The sequence below is a fragment of the Hemicordylus capensis genome, chromosome 16 (genome assembly GCF_027244095.1).
Source record: "Hemicordylus capensis ecotype Gifberg chromosome 16, rHemCap1.1.pri, whole genome shotgun sequence".
Lineage (NCBI taxonomy): Eukaryota > Metazoa > Chordata > Lepidosauria > Squamata > Cordylidae > Hemicordylus > Hemicordylus capensis.
Genome location: NC_069672.1, coordinates 7,972,103 through 7,998,251, shown reverse-complemented (window position 1 = coordinate 7,998,251; position 26,149 = coordinate 7,972,103). Strand labels below are relative to the sequence as shown.

The following is a 26,149-nucleotide window of genomic DNA, read 5'->3' as shown; positions in this document are numbered from 1 at the left end:
CACACTTTGCCTTTACTGACTAGAATCATTAGCATGATAAGAGGGATACTCTCTTTAGAAATGAAGATATAGCGCTTTAGAAAGCTCTCTCTCTCACCCCACCACTGGCTAGAAGGAAAACATGGAGGCATGCGATGTGAACTGGCCTCAAAACAAAACCCAAGAGCAGAGGGGAGGGGCTGCTTCCCTCAATGCCACGAGTGTGATTCGAAGAGGCTTCGCTCAACATTTACACTGCAGCATGAAGCCATCTCCGAATAACCCCCTGGAGATTTCAGTGGAACAGACTGCAGCTTAAGCGACTCACTTGCTCCCTCGGCTGACTCACTGCCCCGCCGAATCTCACGCACTTGATTGGGAAACAAAACCATCGAGCCAGAGATGCACATTTTCCTGCTTCCGCGCTGCCTTCAACCACTCGGAAACTTTTAAAGTCAACTGCAAAAACCCCAAGGGCATTTTCTTCTTCTGTGAACATGCTGACGACCTTCGTCCCCTGGCAGCTTTGCCCATCGGATGTGGGGTTTTGAAATTCTGTGGGGAAATCCTGTTTGGCATGACCAGCACCCATGGGAGCTACGGGAGGGGGCACAGACTTGGTGAGGGCTGCCTGGCAGTGTCCCCTCTAACAGGGACCCCCAGTGGCTGTTGACTACCATCCCCAGCATCCCCAGCTGCAATGGCTTTTGCTTGGGGATCATGGGAGTTGTAGTCAACAACATCTGGGGATCCCTGTTAGAGGGAACACTGCTGTCTGGCTCTACCCTCAGCAGAGTGCAAAATCTGCACCAAGTGGATCCAGCATTTTTGCCTGAAACCTGACTGGGCAGTAGAAGCTGCAAATGCCCCAGAACCTAGGAAGCTGCCTTCTACTGAGTCAGACCCTTGGTCCACCTAGCTCAGTATTGTCTACACGGACTGGCAGCGGCTTCTCCAAGGTCGCAGGCAGGAATCTCTCTCCGCCCGATCTTGGAGATGCTGCCAGGGAGGGAGATCGGAACCTTCAGCCTGCAAAGCAGATGCTCTAGGGCAGGGATTCTCAACGTTGGGTCCCCAGATGTTATTGGACTTCAACTCCCATAATCCCTAACCGAAGGCCACTGGGGCTGGGGATGATGGGAGCTCAAGTCCAATAGCATCTGGGGACCCAACACTGAGAACCCTTGCTCTAGGGAATGTACTAAAATGAAAGACAGGGAATGCCCACTGAAAAGCCCCGATTCCTTCCCAGAGGGACATGGGAATGCATGGAACTCCGTTTGGAAATTCAATACATCCCATGGCCATTTGGGAAGAAGAACATAGGAAGCTGCTTTATAATGAATCAGACACTTGGTCTTTCAGACAGTATTGTCTACACCAGGGATTCTCAACGTTGGGTCCCCAGATGTTGTTGGACTTCAACTCCCATAATCCCCAGCCCCAGTGGCCTTTGGTTGGGGTTTGTGGGAGTTGAAGTCCAAGAACATCTGGGGGCCCAACGTTGAGAATCCCTGGTCTACACCAAGCCTGCTCCACATTTCTCTTTTTGGATGACAACTCCCACAATCCCCAGCCACAGTGGCCAATAGCCAGGGGTTATGGGAGTTGTAGGCCAACATCTGCAGGAGGGCCCAAGTTGAGCAGCCCTTGTGGACATAGGAAGCTGCCATATACCGAGTCAGACCCCTGGTCCATCTAGCTCGGTATCGTCTACCCAGACTGGCAGCGCCTACTCCAGGGTTACAGGCAGGAATCTCTCCCAGCCCTAGCCTGGGGATGCTAGGGAAGCCACTTCGAACCCTCTGCATGCAGATGCTCTTCCCGGGGAGGCTCCATCCCCTAAGGGGAACATCTTACAGTGCCCACATGCGAGGAGCAACAGCAAGAGCAGCAACAAGTACTTATATACTGCTTGGACAACAGTTTCCAAAGCAGTTTACACAGAGAAGTAATAAATAGATAAATAAGGTGGATCTTATAAATACATAAGGTGGATCTTCTAAATACATAAGGAGGATCTTCTAAATACATAAGATGGAGCACGGTTAAGATACTGAATGTAGTCTCCCATTCAAAGGCAAACCAGGGCAGAAGCTGCTTAGCGAAGGGGGCCAGTCATGCTTGCTCCCACAAGACCAGCTCTCCTCCCCGGCGGTGTCAGGGCACCCCATCTCCCACCACCTCCCCTCTCTCCTATATGCCAAACTCCAAAATCTGAGGTGAACCCTGAGCAGCGCCTGGGGTTTGGCCGTCCATCGAAGGTTGCTCTCCGCAGCCAGCCTCCATTTCTGGATCGGACTGGGGAGCAAAAGGAAGAGACGAATCATGGCAGGTCGCCGTCCTTTCGGCCCGAAGCAGCCGCTTCGCAGTGGCCGCGGGATACATTACAGGCAGCGTGAGAGGGTTAAATAGGCCAGCCTCCACACCTTCTAAACTTTTGCCCTGCGGATATGTACTCATTGGCCGCCGTACAAGACTCGAGCGGCATTACACGCCTTAACGATACGGTTCAACTGTCGGTCAGGCCCGGGGCCTGGCGCCGCGCCAGACCGCAATCAATGGGACGCAACCCCTCCCCGCTTTCAGATCGTCACGAAGGTTCAGATTATCTCCTTTTTGTCGGGCGGGCTAAATTTATGGCGGCGAACCCCGAAGCTGCATTCCTGGGCTCGGGACGGCCCACGCGGGCCTCCTTTTGTCTGGGGCTGTAAGCGAGACGTGCCTGGGAGGACGGCGAGGTTGTTAGTTCAGGCAGTGACTGTTTGCTCAGGACTGAAAGGAAGCGAGTTCAGGGGAAGGGCAAAAGGACAGCCGAGTGGAAACCCCGTCCCAGCAGGCCCCGGGCTCCGGAGCACTGTGGCTCGCTGATTTCAGCGGCAAGCGCAGCCCGCCCTCCTCTTGGGGACGAGGGGCTGGTCGCCGCCAGGGCGCTGGGAAACCGGTGCTGGCGGTCGGCCGCACGGGACATACCTGGAAGCGAAAGGCTCCATACATGTGACTGGGGCCTGCGGCACTTCATGCTGTTCGGACGAAATAAAGAGAATCACCATGTTGAAAAGGCGCCTCTTTGCCCAGTTAACAGGGCCGCTTCCTTTGCTAAAAGGACTGCCTTGGTTTGCATGTGGAGGGGAGACTAGACACGAACACTGTACGATACCCCCCTTAGGGGATGGTGTCGTGGCTCAGTGGCAGATCGCCTGCTTTAAACGCAGAAGGTCACCGGCAGAAGGTCACCTGCTTGGCATCAATCCCTGGCAGCATCTCCAGGTGGGGCTGGGAAAGACCCCTGCCTGAAACCTTTGGAGAGCTGCTGCCAGCCAGTGCAGACAGTACTGTGTTAGACGGACCACGGGTCGGACTCCGTATACGGCAGCTTCCTGCGTTCCTAGGTCTTCTGCAGCGGGGACATGGCAGGGGGAGGAGGTGCCTCCACTTTTGGTCCCAGGGCCCTCTCCAGCCGGGTTGCTTAACAGCTGCACAGAAGGGAAGCCACGAGCCCTGTTGCCCTGATGGGAGATGCATCTCCCTCCAATTCCCTGACGCTACTTCTCTGGGCCCGGCTGTTGCACGGTAGGTGCCGAGGGGAGCCTGCGAAGGGTTTGCCCAGCCACCTTCCCCGGCAAACTTGGGATGAACGGCCAGCCTCGCGGAGACGGGGATTCCTGGCTGAACTCCGCCTGAACCCAGCAGCATATCACTTATAACAGACAAACACAATAACGCTCTGATTACCTGCTTAAGACGGGACGGTTCAAAGGAAGTTCGCGGCCTGCCCCGGCCTCTCCCCCCGCCCCGCAAATCCACTTGCACAACGGTGCCGCCGAACAGGGGCGGCTGCTGCCACAAACGCAGGGGCCACTAATACCCGGCAGAAAGTGGGGCGGCTGGGTACGCCAACCCCCACCACAACATCCAGGGTGGAGGGGACACAGTTGGCCGGAAATCCTGACGGCAGGTTTCCGGAAAAGGGGTCCCGCCCGGCCCTCCTTGTTCGTCACGGGGCGGGGGGTGGCGGCAGGCCGGAGTGGAAGCGGCAGCCGCAGACAGGGAGTCCTGCGACTGCCTCGAAGCAGCCGAGGTGCTCCCCAAGCTGTGGTTCTCCGGATGTGGCTGGACTACAATGCTCATCATCTCCTGCTACAATTTATTGTGGCCGGGGATGCTGGGAGTTGTAGTCCAGCAACAGCGGGAAGAGCACAGGTTGGGGACCGCCGTTCCACAGCATCCCAGACAGACGGCTGCCCCAGGCTCTGTCTGAAAAAGGAGAAGGTTCTGTCAGTGAAGATGGGGTCCCCACCACGGCATGAGGCAGACTGTTCCACTGTCCAACTCTTGCATTTAGGAAATCCTAATGTCTGGCCTAAATCTGCTCACTTGATGTGTGCAATGCCTTCAGTGGAACAGAAGGAGCCAAGCCCATGATGGCCTCCCTACCTCCATGGAGGCTCACAAAAGTCCTTGTCCTGCTGTGGAACCACTTTATTTCTGCTCTCCCTTGCCTCTGGCCCACACGCAGAAAGCTTGTGTGTGCTCAGGCCCAAGTGTGGGACTAGCAGAGACAGGTCCAGATCCACCACCTAACGAGGTCGTTCACACGGCGATTAAAAGGGTACAAGTGGTCTCCTAGCCAGGCCCAGGAGCTGTGCAAAATCCTGTTTCCCGGGAGGGGGAGGGAGTGATCGTCTACTAAGCAGCCGCTGAGTACTTTGAGCACGGCGTGAACAAGCATAAGTTGTCCCCTTTGCTAAGCAGGGACCACCCTGGTTTGCATTTGAATGGGAGACTACATGCATGAGCACTGGAAGAGATTCCCCTTTGGGGATGGGGCCGTTCTGGGAAGAGCCCCTGCCTGCTTGCATGCTGATGGGTCCAAGTTCCCTCCCTGGCAGCATCTCCAAGATAGGGCTGAGAGAGACTCCCGCCTGCAACCTTGGAGAAGGCACTGCCAGTACGGGTCTACAATCCTGAACTAGATGGACCAAGGGTCTGACACGGAAAAAGGGAGCTTCCTAGGTTCCTATGAATGTACCATGTCTATCGTGGTTTTCCATGTTAATTGAGAATTTTAATTCTCATTTTTTTAAAATCCTAATTTTAGAATGTGAGCCCTTTGGGGACAGGGAACCATCTTATTTGTTTTATTTCTCTTTGTAAACCGCCCTGAGCCATTTTTGGAAGAGCGGTATAGAAATCGAATTAGTAATAATAATAATAATAATAATAATAATAATACCCATCCCGGATAATCAGAGGCAGAAGGGGCTGGAGCTAGAGCATCTGCTTTGCTTGCATAAGGTCGCGGGTTTAGTCCCTGGCAGCATCTCCAGGTAGGGCTGGGAAAGAGTCCTGCCTGAAAGCTTGGCGAAGCCGCTGCCAGTCTGTGCAGACATGACTGAGCTAGATGGATCAAGGGTCTGACTCCGTATATGGCAGCTCCTGATGTCTGGCAGCAGGGCCAACCTACGCACACACCTGCAAGCACGGACATGCCCTGCGCCCCCCACTCAGGTGCCAGCAATCGCTGCCCCCTCATGGGCTCCCCAAAGACAAGCGTCGGCGCGATGTCGCAGCCGTCAGTCCGGGAACAGTAACGACAGCCGGCGAGGTGCCTGGTGCCTCTCTGCTGGCGAGAAACTAACCCTGCCAAGTTTTTGTGTGGGCCTTGTTAGGACCGATGGGCTTCCCGGACAAAAAGCGCTCTTCGCAGAAAAAACCCGCCCGCCTCGATTATCTCTTCCAAGCTCCCGGCGGGACTGATTTCTTTCGAGAGGCTCTAATTACCGCTAAGCAAATGTATTTCACAGGCAGGCGACGAAACGGGATCCCTGGGGAGAGGCCGGTCTTAAGGCAGCTACAGACAGTCCCGACAGAAAGAGGCGAGACCAGCAGCCATGGGGACCCGGAAGCAGGCATTTCCCAGGAACAGAGGAAGCTGCCATATACTGAGTCAGACCCTTGGTCCATCGAGCTCAGTATTGTCTTCACAGACTGGCAGCGGCTTCTCCGAGGTTGCAGGCAGGAGTCTCTCTCAGCCCTTATCCTGGAGATGCTGCCAGGGAGGGAGCTTGGAACTCGGGGTGCGCACGAACCTGTTTGGAGACCCGTAATTACCGGTTCAAATGACCACCGGTTCGAGGTACCTTTCGGGGTGGGTGCTCTTACCCCTCCCGCCACGTTTCCCCCGCTGGCGCTGCACGTTAAAAGGGTCCAGTGGGGTGGCTGCGTACCTCCCTGCTGCCCCATTGAATGTCGGACTGGAAGTACGAGTGAGCACGCCAGGCGCATGCACGCATGCACTTCACACTAGCGCATGCACATGTCGGGTACTTCCGGTCCGATGAGGCAACAGGAGAGACACTGCCAGCCCACCAGACCCTTTTAACAAGCAGCACCAGTGGGGGGAATGTGGCGGGAGGGGTGAGAACACTCTCCCCCGCCCTTAAAGGTCTCCCACCGCCTTCAACCCCCCCCCCACCGCAGGTTCCGTGCACATCCGGATGTACCTGGTTGGCCACGGTGTGAAGCGGCGTGCTGGACTAGAACGGGTCCTTGGCCTGATTCCACAGGGCTGCTCTTATGTGTCTTTCCAGCCCTCCCTGGAGATGCTGCCAAGGATTGAACCTGAAGCCTTCTGCATGCGCGGCAGATGCTCTGCCACTGAGCTATGGCTCCTCCAGTGAGGCTGGTCTTGTATTGGTTCATTTTAGATATTTCATTTTTGTTTTAATAATGATGAGATAACACTAAATTAAAAAAAGAAAAAAAAAAAAGCTGCCGTATACCGAGTCAGACCCTTGGTCCACCTAGCTCAGGACTGTCTACTCTGACTGGCAGCAGCTCTCCAGGGAATCAAAGCGGGGATTTCCCCGGCCCTCCCCGGAGATGCTTCTGGGGACCGAACCAGGGGCCTTCTGCCACTGAGCGATGGCCCCACCCTCCCCACCAGTAGCGTCCGCACGTTCCTGCCAAGGAGCCAGGCTGGCCTCCTGAAACCATGTGGAGCGCTGGCCTCTTCCTAGCAAGGATGACGGTGATTAACGCAGCGGCCTTTGATCTCCCAGTTTTACAGCTGAGATCTCCGCACCAAGCTCTGTGTCCCAGGTGGGGGGAAAGCGTCGTGAGAAGTCCTGCAGTGCCCCCCCCCCACCGGCCGCCCCAGCTTTCTAGTTATTCAAGATTCCCATCGGAAGGTGTTCCGCGAAAGCCAGCCCAGCCCTGGCGTGCCAAAACGGCGCGAGGGGGGAAGCCCCCCGCTCCAGGGGCAAACCGACCCGGACCCGGGGAAGGATGCATCCGAGCGGCGAGTGAGTCATGCACTCTTGAAACGATTCAAAGGGAAAGAAAAGTGATTTCTTTCATGCCTCCAGATCTGGTGAGAGCCTTACATAAGTGACACCCGGATGAGGAATGAATTGTTCTGGGCTTTGGAGCGCGAGGGGGTATCCAGAGTTCAGCCAACAGAAGGAAAAGCCATTTACAACCCAGGTTTTTTGTCTTCTGGCCTGCACTTGGGAGGTGGCTGTGTTGGAGTGGTGAGCAGCGGAGAGTGCTCAGGGCAGAAAAGCGAGGCTCAACGCGCAGGGCAGAAAAGCGAGGCTCCTGCAGTTCTCTGTCCCATTTGGGGAGGACAGCTGGCCTTGCGGCAGCAAGCATGAATAGTCCCCCTTGCTAAGCAGGGCCTGCCTTGGTTTGCATTTGGATGGGGGACTCCATGCGAATGCTGTAAGGTCTTCTCCATAGGGCAGGGCAGGGCAAATGTGGGCCTCCAGATGTTGTTGAACTCCAACTCCCATCATCCCCAGCCACAAGGAGTTGGAGTTCAACCACGCTGCCTAGCCTTGCCTTAGGGGAAGGGGGCGGAGCTCAATGGGAGAGCGGAAGGAGCTAGGCTCACTCCCTGGCAGCATCTCCAGATCGGGCCAGGAGAGACCCCTGCCTGAAACCTGCTCACACATACTCTCCCATCCAAATGCAAAACAGGATGGACCCTGCTTAGCAACAGGGCCCATCCGTGCTCGTTCCCACAGGACCAGCTCTCCTCCACCTTGAGGCTGTAGTGTCGGAGTACTGGATGCCACCTCTGCATCATAGCCTTTGAATACAGAGCCTATTACATGTTGGGCTCAAATTTTGTAGTATACAGATTGCATAGGTCACGACGCAGTGTTGGGTACGTGAATGAGACCCCCATCCTTGGTCAACAACGTTTAGACTCTGAGACCTTTGGGGACAGGGAACCATCCCCTTATACCTTTTGTGGGGTAAACTGCGTTGAGAACTTTCTGTTTTTTGGTTTGAAAAACACAACTCAATATCTCCGCAACACACGACAACAATTTAAACCCTCGTCTGGCAACCAATTTGAGCAGAGGACCATTCTGAGCACCGATTTCAATGGTATGCTTATGTTATTAATGGCTTTTTTCTGCTGTAAACTGCATGGCTCTACTTGATGAATGGCCGGTCTGCAGGCAGTGTGGCTCTTGGGCGAGACAGGAGAGGGAGGGACAACTCAAGTTGCCTCCTTGGGTGCCCTCCCCCCCCCCCGGCTCGTTAGGACCAGCTGCTGACGAGGGGAAAGAAAAAGGGAGGGCAATCTCTTCCTTGCTCACGTGAGTTAATCTAGTCTGGCCAAAACTGAAACGATACGAGCAAAAGCCATTCCAATCCATATTTAGATGGACCTGTGCTTCCAAAATGCCCGGGATAATCTGTGCAGGAAAAACCTTGGGTGCCAAAGCTCACACGCAACCAAAAGGGCAACTCACCGGGGACCCGTCAGAGTGGCTGTCTCTCTCACGGCTTGGGCTGTTTCTGAGGCAAAGTCCAGAGCACCGGCCACTGGCTTGGTGACAGTTCCCACCAGTCCTTTCCCGAGGCCAGAGAAGAAGCCGCTGACACCCCCTTCGGTTTTCACACCTTCGACCGTCGAGGTGATGACACTCGTCAATCCACCAAGGATACCTGGTGCAGAAAAGGGGGACGCCAAGTAGCAGATCATCAAAATAGTGGCAAATAACAGCGGCAATATCTTCAAAGTGCCCCGGGATGAAATAAATAAATAAATATTGATATTGTCAGGACTGAGGAAAGCCACGAGTCTACTAGTCTGTGACGAGTGAAAAATGATACCTGACGAGGGGGGGGGGAGTCCTGAGGAGTAATGTACCAAGACAGCTTGAGGAACCACCTTTTAAAGGCAGGGATAGCTGCTCCTGGCCACGCTGCAAATGCAGAGCTGGCTGATCAAACTCCTAAATGATGCCCCTGCATCTGATGTCAAATGCAGGGGGCGTGGCCAAACACTCCCTGCGTCAGACACAAGGGGCAGGGCTAGGGGGGCCCGCGGTGGCGGCATAACCTGGGCCGCTGCTGGCCTCCCTCCACACCTGGAGGTAGGTTAGGCTGAGAGAAAAGAGACTGGCACCTAGTGAGTTCCATGGCCGAGTGGAGATTTGAGCTCAAGTCTCCCCGATTTTCAGTCCAATGCTCTGACCCACCGTGCTATGCAGGCTCAAAATAAGGCAACATTGGCCGTATTGTCTGAACCAACCAATCTAGGCCGATTCTAACCCAGTTGTTTGAAATAACCCGAGAACTCTACCCAAGACTGGAAGTGAGTTACCGAGCTCAGGTCTTGGAAGCAAGTTTTTTGGTTTTTTTAACCTTCTAATTTTGTTTTGTTTGTATCGTTTTGTTGTAAACGGCCCAGAGACCTAAGCTTTGGTCTGGGCGGTATACAAATGTGTCAAATAAATAAAAGTAAGTAAGTAAGTTAGAATAAGCCAAGGTTCGGCAAATCCTGGCTTATTCTAACCTGGATGGGAGGGGAAACTTGTTCCGGAGGCTCAGGGATGTCTGCAAAGCCTAGCTCTAATGGAGGTTCCGAGATGCCTGAGCCAGTCCTGTGAGGAAAACTGAAGCCCTAGCTGCACCTGCCCCACGGCCTTTTCTTGAATACGTTACCATGAGCCAGGCCGTGAATGCCAGCCACCAGGTGTTCGCCACTCGTGGCCGCATGGTAGCGGATGTACTCCCGTTCTGTCTGATGCCGATTGTCCATCGTCTTCCCCAAACCATCCGACAAGGAACCAGCAAACTGGTGGAGGACAAGAAATACCACGGGATGAACAAGGAAACCCACATTAAAGAAGGCCCATTCACACGTTATGCTCATAAGAACAGAGGAAGCTACTTTCTACCGAGTCAGATCCAGCTTAGTATTGTCAACACTTTCATCAAGACCAGCTGTATTTCTAGCGCACACTAGAAAGCGGTTTACACACAAAAATAAAGAATACATAAATAAAATGGACCCCGTCCCCAAAGGGCTCAAATTCGAAAAAGAAATTCAAGGCTGATACCAGCAACAGCCACTGAAGGGATGCTGTGCTGGGGTTGGATAGGGCCAGTTGCTCTCCCCCTGCTAAATGGAAGGGAATCACCACTTTAAAAAGGTGCCTCTTTGCTCAGTTAGCAGGAGTCTTTGGCGGGGAGCCGACTCCTGAACCCTTCCACCAGGCCTCTTTCACAACAGGCGGTGGAATAGACCCACATCCAGCCCTCGGATTAGGCATGGGGACTCCGGAGAACAATAAGCCATTCTCAGCAGAACTTCTCTTTGTCTGCTTTGCCTGGAGTAGGGCCGCTGAGGGCTAGTACTGTGGTGTCAGGCAGCATCTACGATTCCAGAGCTAAGCCCAGAGGCAAGGGCTGGGAGCATATGGCTATAGAAAAGGCAAGGAAGTACAACATAGGAATGTAGCAAGCTGCCATATACTGAGTCAGACCCTTGGTCCATCTAGCTCAGTATTGTCTACACAGACTGGCAGGGGCTTCTCCAAGATTGCAGGCAGGAATCTCTCTCAGCCCTATCTTGGAGATGCTGCCAGGGAAGGAACTTGAAACCTAGATGCTCTTCCCAGAACGGCTCCATCCCCTGAGGGGGAATATCTTCCAGTGCTCACACTTCTAGTCTCCCATTCAAATTCAAACCAGGAAGGACCCTGCTTAGCAAAGGGGAAAAGCCATGCTTGCTACCACAAGACCAGCTCTCCTCTCCACGACCAGGTTATAGTCACAAGATTATAGTCACAAAGATCTTATGATTTTCTGGGTTAACTTTTCAAAGCAGAAGTTGCCAGTGTGACAGGCTTCTCTTTATTCTCTCTCTCTCTCTCTTTTTTTTAAAAGTTTGCCTTGTGGCTTAAAAAAAATAAAATGTCAAGGCTATTCTTAACTGCTAAAAGCAACAAAAATAGACAAAAGCTTTGCAATACACACACTGCGGACACGTTTTGTTGTTAAAAGGAACATCTGCCAGCCCTGAACTTGAGCATTTTTTGGCTCGAGAGTTGAGCAAAAACTTCTGGAACGTAAAAATAAAAGAAAAAAGGGGGATTCCCTCCCCACACTTCCATTGTTAAACTTCCCCATATAGTGTAGGGAGCTGAGTCTAAGTGGGGTGCACATCCTCTCTTTCCACTCCACCCTACATCAAGCCACAGACGCAATTCCCACGTCCAGGATACTTACTGTAAACGGACTGGGAATTCAGCAGGTAAATTCTGTCTTGAACCCCTCCATTTTGCTGATGCCCCCCCCCTCCCATGATACTCAACAGGCCTCCACGTTCTGTAGGGGGTGGAGGCTCACAGGCAAGTGATATAGTCACTCCATGGCAGCCTCTAGAGCCACGCCCGCCCCGGAGCCACACCCGCCCGGAGCCACACCCGCCTTGGAGCCACGCCCACCCCAGTGGCCACACCCCCTGACTTACACCGATACAATCGTTTGAAGGGTTCTGTTACAAGGAGTCATTTCCCAATCCAACTGAGCTGATTTACCCAGAAGAGCAGTCTGGATGGTCAAACACACACCACGTGTGTTTGAGAGGAGAGCTGGCCTTGGGGTAGCCAGCATGACTTGTCCCCTTAGCTAAGCAGGGTCCACCCTGGTTGCATATGAATGGGAGACTTGATGTGTGAGCACTGGAAGAGATTCCTCTCAGGGGATGGAGCCGCTCTGGGAAGAGCATCTAAGTACCACGTTCCCTCCCTGGCAGCATCTCCAAGATAGGGCTGAGAGAGACTCCTGCCTGCAACCTGGGAGAAGCCGCTGCCAGTCTGTGTAGACAATAGTGGGCTAGACGGACCAAGGGTCTATGTTGTTCTGAGTTCAACACACTTTGGAGATACGTCCACAGGATTTATCAGGATATATAATGATATATATGATAATGATTAAAGGTATCAGGAGTCATTATCAGGAAGAGAGCTGGTCTTGTGGTAGCAAGCATGACTTGTCCCCTTTGCTAAGCAGGGTCCACCCTGGTTTGCATGTGAAAGGGAGACTAGAAGTGTGAGCACTGGAAGATATTCCCCTCAAGGGATGGAGCTGCTCTGGGAAGAGCATCTAGGTTCCCTTCCTGGCAGCATCTCCAAGAGAGCGCGGAGAGAGATTCCTGCCTGCAATCTTGGAGAAGCCGCTGCCAGTCTGTGAAGACAATACTGAGCGAGATGGAGCAACGGTCCCTTGGTAGAAGGCAGCTTCCTATGTTCCTAATAGCACTGAGTCATCCGTGAAGTCCCCTAGAGAGCAGTTTACCCGGATGCTCAACTGGCCAAGGATCCCGGCCGTGAGAGAGGGAGGGAGGGAGGGAGGGAGCCCCTCTTCTGCAGCTCCGTTGATGCCTGATGTGGAGCACAGCCCCCCCCCCGCAGGACCTCCTGTGAAGCAGCCCGGCAGGTGCACGCGGGCCACAGGTTTGTGTTACAGGCCTGGATGAATGATCCCGGCAGGAGCCGCCGGCCGGCTCTGGCAGATACAGAAGGCAGTCCAAAGTCCACCGCCTGAACTTGGAATGACCCCAATCGGAGAGTCCCGGGCGGGTTCACGGAGAGGGCAAGCTCCACTTTATTAAACAACTAATACTCTTAGCAGATAACTTTTGGGGGGGGGGAAGGGGGGGAAGAGGCATGCTCCCCCCCCGCCTTTCTAATCTTCTCAAAGGGTTTGGGGGCACGCTGCAACGGGAGATGTCTGAAACGCCGTGCGGGTAGGGCCCATCGCAGAACCGGCTGGAGAAGGAGGGCAGCTGAAATGCCTCTCCCCACGCCCGGCAGGTTTCGACTCCGGGAAGGAGGGAGAAGGCCCAGGCAAGGCAACCTGGTTTCCAGCAAGCAGGCCCTCTGCTCAGCCTTCCACGCCCTGATCCAGGCTTCTCCCTATTTGGGAATGTGGGTCACGGTGGGAGGGGAAAGGCCCCCCCCCCGGATGCCTCGTATCACGTACACAGGGAGGGACAGGCGGACCATCTGACTGGACACTGTAGAGTTGCCATGCCCCTCGAAATTCCGGGTTTCACCCGGATTTTAAGCATCTCACCCAGATTCGCCTGGATTTCAGCTTTCATTCACAGAAGAAAGCGAAGCTCTAGCCCTTGTAGAAGCGGAGTCTCGGGGCAAAATGCGCAGCCTGCTCAAAAATGATCTTCAAGCCAATTTACACCATACGCAAATTAGGCACCTGGATTTGGAGAGCCAGAATATGGCAACCCTAGACACTGACCGCCAGCAGCTCTCCACGTTTTTTTCAGGCAGGGGTCTCTCCCAGCACTACCTGGAGATGCGGCCAGGGATTTATTTACAACGCGCCCCGCCGCCATTGAACTGGGCCAAAACCAGCCCGAGAGGTTCAGTTCAACCTCGGACCGAACCGGGTCCGGTTCGAGCATCCGAACAGGCCTGGCTCGTGTACGAACCAGTTCAATATCGAATCGGTTTTCACATCCCTATGTTGAGCTAGGGGGACCAGTGGTCTGACTCGGTAGACGGCAGCTTCCTGTGTATGTCGGTTTTTACTCTGTGTTGGCTATTTCCTGACTAAAGCGCTGGCTTCAGAGACAGCAACATGCTGCCAAAGCAAGCCAGTGTGCTCCTGAATGCCCCGAATCACAAGGGACAGAGCGTCCGACCAAAACGTTCCCTTGCCAGGGTTCAAAGCCATCCATCAGTTGTATGCACCGAAGGAGAAAGAGGGGGCTGGTCCCCTGCACGCACACCGTGTGAGGTGCAGCGTGTGCTCCGTCTCACAAAACGTGGCGACAAAATTAACTTCAGTCCGCTGGGCTGCATTTGGCGGGGAGCACGCAAACCCTCCCTCCCACCCTGCCAGCCAGTCAAGCAAAAGACTGGAAGGCTGAGAAAAACATACCCACCCAGTGCAGGAATGCAAAGCAACTTCCACGTGGAGACGCAGCACCAAAAAACGGGTTCCTTAAAAGAGCGCCCTGCACTGGGGACCTGGCCAGCGTGGCAGAGGATGATGGGAGTTGTGGTCCAACCCCAGTCTCAGAGCCCCTGGATTGCTAGCTTGATGCAAGCCAGCGGGGATGTGCTTGAACTGCAGCTTGAACCCTGGCTAGGAGTGGGAGCTTCACGTCTACGAATACGACAAATATTTATATACCGCTTTCCCCCAAACTTCCCAAAGCGGTTTACAGAGATATATAAACAGATAACTATATGAACCAATATATAAAATGGATCCCCGTCCCCAAAGGGCTCACAATCTTAAAAAAGAAACGTAAGATGAGACTCCAGCAACAGCCACTGGAGGGATGCTGTGCTGGGGACGGATAGGGCCAGCTGCTCTCCCCCTGCTCAGTACAGAGAATCACCACTTTTAAAAGGTCCCTCTTGTTCAGGGAGCAGGGGTTAGGTCCTTACTTGCTCTCTGCCTCCCCGTGTGCGTGCTGGTGCCGCGCAGGGATTCTTGGACTGGGTGCCACCACTGTTCCCTCTAAGATGTGCACAACACAGGTTTCTGGATGTCCGCTCAGTTCATTTTAGAGCTTGCTGAGGTTGAATTGGGAAGGCCCCACTCTGAATGCATGTGTGTGCACACACTGCTTTGATACTTCCGCCCAGAAGAAAACATTCTGCACAGAGATGAAAAAAATTAGGCGCTGCCACTGGGTGCTGCCTCAGCAGGAAGCTTCATGTGGCGGCAGAGGGCAGGTAAGGGGTCTTAAAGCTCCGGCTCACCGCTCCCAACCAGGGCTTGAACCGGTGCTCGAACCGTGGTTCGAGAACATCCCTCTAATCCAGATATCACCTGTCCCGTGTGCATAAGAATGGTTTGGATTCTAACTGCGCCACTGCACGGGCTGATCTCCTTGTCATACAGATACGATGCTCTTTCTAACCCGAGACGAGTCCGATACAGGCAGCAGGGTGGGGGGCGGCGGAGACAGCTGCAGCTGGCTCCAAGAAAACATCACATTTTTAACATGAAAGTTGAGCTCTCGTCGTGAGGATTCAACACTGCTGACATTTATAGCTTGCAGGGCCTTTATGTCCCCGTTGTGGCCGGCCCACTTTGATTTGCCTCCTCTGACCCCAGTTTCTTCCAAGTATTATGTTGTCAAGTAGGCACTTAAGGGACATTTTAAGGCTCAGGGATGATTCACTCCACCGCAGCAAATCCAGGTTTCCAGGAAAGCCGTGACCTCACCGCTGCGGTCGGAACAAGCTTTGTTGGCGAAGGAGCACCGCTTTGTGATGACCGATGGTCCAGTTCTCAGCAGCTCCAACTAGGGCTGGGAAAGACCCTCGTCTGAAAACCCTGGAGAGCACAGGGTGAACACAGGGCTGGGCCAGATGGACCCCTGGCCTGACGCAGCAGAAGACAGTCTCAGAAGTACTCAAGACAGCCAGATTGTTGGCTGCAAACTGCCAGACTGGATTCATGGCGGGACGCGCCAATGGCAGAGTGGCTCAATACAGGGTATCTCTCCTATCACAATCCTTCAGTTAACAGGAACATCAGGAGCTGCCTCCTACTGAGTCAGACCCTTGGTCCATCTAGCACAGGGTTGTCTGCACAGACCGGCAGCGGCTTCTCCAAGGTGTCAGGCAGGAGTCTCTCACAGTCCTATCTTGGACATGTTGCCAGGAAGGGAACTTGTTACAACAGCTGATTACATGGTCCACTGTTTCATCTGCTTCTTTACAAAGGCGGCACTTGCTGTTTGTTGTTGACTTTTCGACTTTTGCTCTTATTGCATTTGTTCTTAGTGCCTGTTCTTGTGCAGCCAGTATTAAACCCTCAGTTTCTTTCTTCAAGTTGCCATTCTTAAGCCATTGCCAGGTCTTGGTGATGTCTGTTTTTCCACTTATATTGTGCAAATATTGACCATGCAGGGGCTTATTTTTCCATTTTTCTGCTCGGTTCTTGACTTGTTCTTTCTTGTAGGCCTGCTTGGTTTCATTGGTGTTGAATAGTTTCTCGTTGTTGACCATTTGAAGTGCATCTTCTTCACTGTCCTTGATATATTCTTCAAGGCCTCTTTTCTCCTCCTCTACTGTTTGATGGACTTGCAACATTCCTCCTCCACCTGAGCCGGGAGGGATTTATAGCCTATCTACATCACTGCGGGGGTGCAGACCATGATTGATGGTCATTATTTTCCTGGTCTTACAATCCAGCGTCTCTAGCTCTGCCTGGGTCCAGTCTATTATTCCTGCGGTGTATCTGATAACAGGTATAGCCTGTGGCTTGTATGGTGTTTATGGCTTGTATGGTGGTCCCACCGTTGAGTTTGGACTTGAGGATTTTTCTAACTCTCCTGATGTATTCACTTCCAATTTTTCTTTTAACTTCAGCGTGTGTGATGTTTATCAGCCTGGAGAATGCCCAAGTATTTGTAATGTTCTTTCTCTTCCAGGTTCTTGATCTTGCTTCCATTGGGCAGTTCTATTCCTTCTGTTTTTCTTGTTTTTCCTCTGTTCGTTATTAATGCAGCACACTTGTCTAGTCCAAACTCCATTGCTATATCGCTACTGAATATACGGACAGTGTTTAGCAGTGATTCAATTTCTGACTGGGACTTTCCATACAACTTCAAATCGTCCATGTACAGCAGATGGTTTATTTTACTGGATGTTTTAGATGTTTGGTATCCGAGGCCTGTTTTGTTTAGTATTTGTGAAAGTGGGGTCATGGCGATTACAAATAACAGAGGGGACAGTGAGTCCCCTTGGAAAATGCCTCTTCTAATGCTAACCTGTCCAAGTGTCTCACCATTGATTGTTAACTGTGTACTCCACATGCTCATTGCTTTTTAAATAAATATCTGAATGTTTTTGCTGACATCAATTGTTTCTAAACATTTTAGTATCCATGTGTGAGGCAATGAGTCAGATTTGTTTTTCTTCTCTTGCAATTTTCTAAAATCATTGTGTCAATCAGCAGCTGGTCTTTTGTGCCTCTGGTGTTTGGGCGATTTCCTTTCTGTTCAACTGGAAGCTCCTTATTAGTTAATGTGTTGCATTACTTCATCTGCTATTATTCCAGTTAATAATTTGGACATGGTATTATTTTATTGATTGACTGATTGCATTTGAATGGGAGACGACATGCGTTAGCGGATGAGGTTGCTCTGGGAAGAGCACCGGCCTGCTTTCATGCAGAAGGTTCCCAGTTCCCTCCCTGGCATCTCCCAAGATATGGCTGAGAGAGAGATTCCTGCCTGCCACCTTGGAGAAGCCGCTGTCAGTCTGTGAAGACAATACTGGGCTAGATGGACCAATGGTCTGACTCAGTAGAAGGCAGCTTCCTGTGTTCCTGGCAGGGCCGGGAAAGACTCCTGCCTGAAACCCTGTTGCTGCCAGTCGGGGCAGACAATGCTGAGCTAGATGGACAGAGCATCTGACTCAGTATAAGGCAGATTCCTATGATGGCGCCACCCTGTGTGCAAAGATTGTGGACCAGATATCCAGTTCTGTCTAGTGCCTGTTCTGTCATGTTTGTGGATTCTCCTAAAGATGTAAGAGACTGCCTCCTACTGAGTCAGACCCTTGGTCCATCTAGTTCAGTATTGCCTACACTGACTGGCAGCAGCTCAGGCTTGAGTCTCTCCCAGCCCTACGGGGAGATGCTCCCAGAAATTGAACCTGGGATCTTCTGCACGTAAAGGAGATGCTCAACCACTGAGTTACGGCCATATCACCTTTGGAAGGCTATGCTGTCGAGCCCTCTTTCCAGGAGGGGGGCCTTGAGAACTGCAGTGGGAGTGCTCATGGATAACACAGTCCGGATGCAAACCGCGGACCGGAGTGGCTGGTTTCATAACGGTGACATTTACAACTCCGAGTGCCGCCCCCTGACTCATTGTTCCTTGGGTCCGTGTGAAGCTTTGGGCAGCATTGAATGTTCTGTACAGTTGCCCTGCAGAATATTCCCCCTGCACAGTTCCTCCACAGCCCCATGTGGGGGCTCCTTTAAGGAAAATGAGCCCTGCCCCAGCTTAGGAACATAGGAAGCTGCCTTATGCCGAGTCAGACCATTGGTCCATCTAGCTCAGTATTGTCTACCCAGACTGGCAGCGGCTTCTCCAAGGCTGCAGGCAGGAATCTCTCTCAGCCCTCTCTTGGAGAAGCCACCAAGGGGGGAACTTGGAACCTTCTGCATGCTAGCAGGCAGATGCTCCTCCCAGAGCAGCCCCATCCCCTAAGGGGAATATCTTACAGTACCCACAAACCAGGATGGACCCTGCTTAGCAAAGGGGACAGTTCATGTTTGCTACCCCAAGACCAGCTCTCCACCCTTAAGGAACATAGGAAGCTTGCATATACTGAGTCAGAACACTGGTCCATTTAGTGCAGAATTCTCACAGACTGACTACAAAGAAAGGCATGACAAGGCAGCAGGGATGATACACTGGAACATCTGCAAAAAATACAAGCTACCTGAAGCCCCAAAATTGGTGGGACCATAAAACTGAAAAGGTTGTAGAAAATGAAGATGCAAAAATATTATGGGACTTCTGGCTACAAACCGACAAACATCTGCCACACAAGACACCAGATATCACTGTAGTCGAGAAGAAAGAAAAACAAGTCAAAATAATCGACATAGCAATACCAGGGGATAGCAGAATCGAAGAAAAAGAAATAGAAAAAAAAAATAACAAAATACAAAGATCTACAAATTGAAATTGAAAGGCTGTGGCAGAAGAAGACCAAAATAATCCCAGTGGTCATTGGCGCCCTGGGTGCAGTTCCAAAAGACCTTGAAGAGCACCTCAACACCATCAGGGCCACAGAAATCACCATCAGCCAGTTACAAAAAGCAGCTTTACTAGGAACAGCCTATATTCTGCGACGATACCTATAACAACAACAACACCACCACTGATAATAAAATTCAGCCATCCCAGGTCCTTGGGAAGGACTCGATGTCTGGATTAGACAAACCAGTCAATAATACCTGTCTGTGTAAATAAGAAATAATACCAATAATACTAACAACAACAACTTTATTTGTTAGCTGCCCCATAACAAATTGTTCTCTGGGCGGCTTACCACAGAGGATTAAAACATACAATCAAAACACATAACACATTAAATCATGACTGACCAAAAAAGGTGAAAAGAAAATACAAAATACAATACAAAGCAGCTTAAAAACTCATTTTAAAATTAGTTAAAAATCAGAACCTAATCTGAAAAACCCAAATTTAAAAGGCCTGGGCGAACGAACAAAGAGGTCTTTACCTAGCATCTAAAAGAGCAAAGAGATTAAGCCAGGCAAACCTCACTGGGGAGGCTATTCCATCAACGGGGTGCCACCACTGAAAAGGCCCTCTGCCTGGTAGTCACCAGCCTCACCTTATTTGACAGAGGCACCCAGAGGAGGGCCTCCAAAAAAGATCTTAAAGGATGGGGACATATCGGGCAAGGTGCTCTCTCAGGTAACCCAGTCCCAAGCCATTTAGGGCTTTAAAGGTTAAAAACCAGCACTTTGAATTGGGCCCAGAAACGGATTACACATAACCAGTGACCCGTTATGTATTTATATTTCGAAACTGAACACCGGCTTTCTCTTGTCCAGTCCGGTCTAAAAAAGTCCCCTTGAGACGCAAGCAACAGTTTGCTCCAAGCCTGGCATGCACATTTCCTTCGAACTAAGCGTCACAAGGCCATCAGATTTGGCACAGAGGCACGTCTTTCAGGGGGAAGGGGAAAAAAAACACACACACAAAAACACAATGCCTCTCTTTTTCCCTGGCAGAAGTTGCCATAAAACCAGAACTGGTGTCCAAGGGCGGAGTTGAACCCATCCTGAACTTCTGCGGTGGAAAGTTCAGTCTCCAGCGGAAGGAGGAATCATCGTAGGATTTTATAGGAGCACATTTAGGGGAGCAAATAAGAAACGCGCAAATACGGGGGTGGTGTTGGGGGCGGGGGGGGGGGGAAGAGCCCCAGTCATTCCAGAGCTGAAGTTGCCGCTATGGCAGACGGAATGGAAATTCCCTCGGGTGCCTATGTCTAGGATCAAAGTCCTTCCTCGCGCACAGAAACAGCCCGTCTCCGAGGAACGATGCCGCCGAATGCTCCGGAGTGAACTTTCATTAACCTGGGGGTCTGTGCCAACGAACACACAGGACCTCTCCACTTGAAAGAAACCATTCACCCACTCCGTGCTCCAACGTACATGGAAAAACCATTACGGGAATAATCAACACAGCGATTAAACCCAAAATCTATACAATGGCAAAACCAGACACAGCTCATAAAGAGGGGAGGGGTCTCTCCCCCCGACACCCCACCATTCCCGGTGTAATTCCTGCAGGCATTTCATTGCTTTTAAAAGGGTTCTTAAAGTTCAGCCTCATTAAGGAATATACAGACGCAGAAGGCCTCGGGTTATTTGCACCTTGTGAGCAACTCGGTTTTCAAGGAACCAGGTAAACTGATGCTTCGAGACACGGTTCGGGTTTCCCCCGAGATTCACGGAGAAGAGATCTTGGCAGGCGACCCAGAACCGCAAGCAACCCAGAACCGATGTCCTCCAGGCGAGGATCTGAAAACGCCAGCCTCTCCTGAATCAGGAGCAGACACACTAATTAATCATGATCTCCCAGCAGACAGCACTGAGGACCAGCGCTTACTACTCTGTCCAGGCTTTTCTTGGGGGAAAATTGGATGATTTATTTCCAGTAGGAGTCTTAAAAGCTTCCTGGATGCACAGCAGGCTATGCACTGAGTGGGTTGCATAGGAAGCTGCTGTATACTGAGTCGGACTATTGGTCCATCTAGCTCAGTGTTGTCTACCCAGACTGGCAGCGGCTTCTCCAAGGTTGCAGGCAGGAGTCTCTCTCAGCCCCATCTTGGAGATGCTGCCAGGGAGGGAACTTGGAACCTTCTGCTCTCCGCAGAGCGGCTCCATCCCCTCAGGGGAATGCCTAACTGTGCTCACACATGTAGTCACCCATTCAAATGCAAACTGGAGCAGAACCTGCTTAGCAAAGGGGGCAATTCATGCTCGCTGCTACAAGCCAAGTCAGCTATTGGACTACAAATCCCATCATTCCTATTGTCCAATGTGGCTGGGGTAGATGGGAGTTGTAGTCCAGCTGAATTGGACCGTTGGTCCATCTAGCTCAGTATTGCCTACACAGACGGGCAGTGGCTTCTCCAAGGTTGCAAGCACGAACCTCTCTCAGCCCCGTCCTGGAGATGCTGCCAGGAAGGGAACTTGGAACCTTCTGCTCCTCGCAGAGTGGCCCCATCCCCTGAGGGAAATATCTTCCAGTGCTCACACACATCATCTCCCATCCAAATGCAATCCAGGGCAGACCCTGCTTAGCAAAGGGCACAAGTCATGCTGGCGACCACAAGGCCAGCTCTCCTCCTCCAATGCAACCAACCGTGCCAAAACCAAGGCTTCTGCCAGCCGAAGTTCAGCACCCAAACCACAGACTGAGCATTCAAATGAAGAACAGGCAAACTGGTTTACAGCTGCTCAATCGATTTTAATTTCTTTTTTCTTCGCATCCGCTCAGCTCAAGAAATACTTAGTCTCATTCGCACTGCTATGGCACCTCTGGAAGGACAGCAAGGGCCATAGTTGTGAATTCAGAAAGCACACCAATTAGCACACACAATGGGGACGGGGCCATTGCTCAGTGGGAGAGCATCTGCTTTGCATGCAGAAGGGCCCCGGTTCACTCCCTGGCAGAGCCAGCGTGGTGTAGTGGTTAGAGTGCTGGACTAGAACCGGGGAGACTCAAGTTCAAATCCCCATTCAGCCATGATCCTTGCTGGGTGACTCTGGGCCAGTCACTTCTCTTCTCAGCCTAACCTACTTCACAGGGTTGTTGTGAAAGAGAAACTTAAGTATGTAGTACACCGCTCTGGGCTCCTTGGAGGAAGAGCGGGATATAAATATCATCACCACCACCACCACCATCATCATCATCTCCTCCGGGTAGGGCTGGGAAAGACTGAGACACTGGAGAGTTGCTGCCAGTCTGTGTAGACCAGGGATTCTCAAGGTTGGGTCCCCAGACGTTATTGGACTTCAACTCCCATCATCCCCAGCCACCTTTGGTTGGGGATGATGGCAGCTGAAGTCCAATAACATCTGGGGACCCAACGTTGGGAATCCCTGATGTAGACAATCCTGAGCTAATGGGCCGAGGGTCTGACTCGGTAGAAGGCAGCTTCCCGTGTTCCTAACATTTAAGCAGTGTTTAAAACTTTACAACCCATTTTAACAATGACAATTTAGCAGGAATGTCCTCCAAAGATTACTCCATGGAGAGAGCACACTCTTACCCTAATCTCGAACCCAAACCTTACCTTAACTTCTCTTTTTACCCTATTCAATTTTACTGTGTCCATTTTGGGGAAAGCTGTCAGTGCAACAATGCGATCACTTATTTCCCGTCTCTAGCGGGGCAGACATTATCAAACATATTTAGCAGGGGGAGAGTAACTGGCCCTGTCCACCCCACAGCACAGTACTTCCAGTGACTGTTGCTGGTGTGTATCTTATGTTTCTTTTAGATTGTGAGCCCTTTGGGGACAGGGAGCCATCTTATTTATTTGTTATTTCTCCATGTAAACCGCCCTGAGCCATTTTTGGAAGGGCGGTATAGAAATCGAATTATCATCATCATCATCATCATCACGATGAGCTAGAGGTTTGCACAGAACTGCTCCAGGCGGTTCGGTTCGAGTTCGAACCGAACTCATATCAAACCGCTGGGGCCGCAAACCGGTTCCAACGAACCTGCCGGCAGTTCGGTTCATGCTTAGAACCGGGTCAAACCGGTACGACTCGGTTCTAGTGCTTGGAAAGGGGAATCCGGTCAGGTTTTCCCTTTACAAGCTTCAGAGGGAACTCTATGGGGTTGAAAAAATGGCCGAACCGGGCCAGGTCAAATCGAACACACCCCTACTCTGAGCACAGTTTAAGCCGAGCTTCAAGTCCTACCAGAGTTCTAGCAGACCCTTACTATGAGCATTTGTTTCCTGAGTTTGTACCGATGGTCAAAATGTGTGGACCTGGCCTCAGGATGGATGCCATTTCCTTTCTCAGCTATTTGGGTCCATCTTCGGAGATGAAATGACAGAGAGTAGAACATGCCCCGGTGTTCCCTCTTGGGGCTTTGGCAAACAACCTTGAATCTCCATAACTTGACATGACCCCGTTAGGATTACCTTTGCAGCAGAATTTGACACGCCGTGCGTGACGTTCCTTATAAGGCCGCCGACATTTCCGTACTTGATGAGCCCCGTCACGCCTTCTGAGACGTCGTTCAGGAACCCCATTGGGTTTCCAAGGAAGTCCACTGAGCCCAGGATCCTGGCTGCTTGGCTGAGCAGCTCCTGTCAACGGAAACCAAGACATGACTGGCAGTCCTGAGGGCACCCTTCTTCTTTGAAACAAGGGGTTTTTGTTTCCCCCACTGATTTTGTGTGTGAAAAGGATGAAGCACACTGAGTGGAAAGGTCCTAAAAGACCAACACATCTGGTCTTATGCTACCCACTAGACTCTGTTGCCCTCCACCCACCCTTTTCTGAATGCTTCCAATTTTGGGGGGAAACTGGAACTACTCTTTTTAACAAATTATTTATTCTTAATCTCTCTTTCTCTCTCTCTCTCTCACACACACATACATAAACACACACACACAGAGGTATAAACAATGCATCATGTAAAACTAGCAAAGAAAACCCATCACTATTGATATCAAAAAGGGCACAGAAAATAGCCTTCATCACTTTACACTTAAATGATTCACACAATAATCATCTTTGGCCACTCTGGCCTAGTATAAGTGGACGCAGAACTGTTAATACGATCAAGGAACGGAATCCACCTTGCTAAAAGTAATTTTTATAACTCGCATTCAAATATACTTCCATTTGTGAGGATAATTTGTCCTGCATTTAGTTTTCCTATATTCTTTGAATACCAGTCTTTTATCCTGCCCCCTTTCCAATTAGAGGCAATTTTAAAATTGGTTGATATTAATGAAACCACTAATTCCTTCTGCAAACTTGAGGCTTTAACTTCTCTTTTTAACGTACGTGTGTGTGTGTGTGTGTGTGTGTGTGTGTGTGTGTGTGTGTGAGAGAGAGAGAGAGAGAGAGAGAGAGAGAGAGAGAGAGAGAGAGAGAGAGAGAGAGAGAACGAACATAGTGTGTGTGAAAAAACTGATTGTGTGGTGTGTATGTGTGTGGGGCAGAGGAGAGTGTGATAAGCACACACACCAGTGTCTGGGCCACTGCAAGGCAACAAGCAGGGAGAACAAGGCATTAATGTGACCTCCAAATCCATCTCTCCACAGTCCCATGATGAGTCCTAGAATAGAAGACATGTGACAATCTGCAGCCATCCCAACAGGTGTGTCTGATCCTTTGTCAAGTGAATAAGAGTGTCAAGTGCTCTGCTCTGCTGAATCAATCTCATTCTAGTCAAACCCAGCCAACAAATGCCTTCCCGGATGCTAGTTCTCAGGTGAGTTCGGAATGGATGAAGGCTCTGGTGAAGCTGAGCAGACAGGAAGTAGCGGTGCATGTGTGGTGGTGGGGACGGGGCCATCGCTCCGTGGCTGAGCATCTGCTTTGCATGCAGAAGGTCCCAGGTTCAATCCCTGGCGGCATCTCCAGGGAGGGCTGGGGAAAAACACCCGCTGCTGCCAGTCAGTGTAGACAATACTGAGCTAGATGGACCAAAGGCCTGACTCAGTCGGCAGCTTCACAGATTCATCCGGTGCATCCCTAACTTACTCTGCAAGCAGAAGGCGCCAGGTTCAATCCCTGGCAGCATTTACAGGTAAGGCTGGGTAAGACCCCGGAGTGTGAAACAGTGTTCTCTCGAATTTTTTTCATCTGTGTGCGGACTGAGTTTGGTTCTGGGCGGGAGTACCAAGGCAGTGTGTGCTCGGTATAAGCCCGCTTCCTATGTTCCTTTGAGGATAAACTCAGCTCTCGGCTCCCTCCGGAGCGGCAGTGCAATGCCACTCACTTCTTGAAAATGCTTCAGAACGTCGTTGACGATAAACTCCTTCGTCTCGTACGGGTGGACTCTGGTGAAGGGATCCAGGTTGATGACGGCATCTTCAAATCGGATCAGAGGAAAGCCCAGAGTGCTTTTCAGTGCCTAAACAGACAAGAGAACATAAGAACAGCCCTGCTGCTGGATCAGGCCCAAGGAAGCCCATCTAGTCCAGCATCCTGTTTCCCATGGTGGCCCACCAGATGCCTCCGAGAAGCCCACAGGCAGGAGGTATCTGCATGCCTTCTCTCCTGCTGTTGCTCCCCTGCAATTGGTATTCAGAGGCATCCTGCCTCTGAGGCTGGAGGTGGCCTGTAGCCCTCCGACTAGTAGCCAATGATAGACCTGTCCTCCACGAATTTATCTAAACCCCTCTTAAAGCCCCACACTGCCCTTAACTCCAGTCTTGTGGTGCCAGCATTACGTATTTATGCATTTATTTATGTATTTATTTATTCGATTTATACCGCTCTTCCACAAATGGCTCAGGGCGGTTTACATCAAAATAAACACCATTAAAATCAATTAACAGTTAACAATCCAAACGATAAAAACAGCATAAAACGAACTAACAGTTAAAACAAGGACACTGGCACCACAGTTAGGGGCCCACGGAGCCGGAGTTGAGGGACGAAGCTCCTCCCTCACTCCGGCCCGATTGGCTGTGCGGGCTGTCCTTCTGCACAGGCAGCTCGCCTGCCTCTCTGCAGAATCCGTGACCACAGAGAGGTAGCCCCCCCCCCCCGTCGTCTAAACGCAGACGGGAGAATGGGAGAGGTGCAAACACACGGTTCCGGGCTACGTCTGAAC

The 26,149-nt window shown here is 51.5% G+C and overlaps 1 protein-coding gene across 4 annotated transcripts in view; it reads right to left on the bottom strand.

Annotated features, from left to right (window-relative positions):
- The window catches only part of VPS13D (vacuolar protein sorting 13 homolog D), a 171,515-nt gene that overhangs the window by 20,527 nt on the left and 124,839 nt on the right, over nt 1-26,149 (bottom strand). For all 4 annotated transcript variants that reach the window (XM_053280941.1, XM_053280945.1, XM_053280944.1 and 1 more), the window contains 4 exons: nt 25,310-25,444; nt 23,496-23,663; nt 9,949-10,081; nt 8,751-8,946 (listed from right to left, as the gene is read on the bottom strand). In XM_053280941.1, coding sequence (XP_053136916.1) covers nt 8,751-8,946; nt 9,949-10,081; nt 23,496-23,663; nt 25,310-25,444 — 632 coding nt within the window. The remainder of the gene's footprint in view (nt 1-8,750; nt 8,947-9,948; nt 10,082-23,495; nt 23,664-25,309; nt 25,445-26,149) is intronic.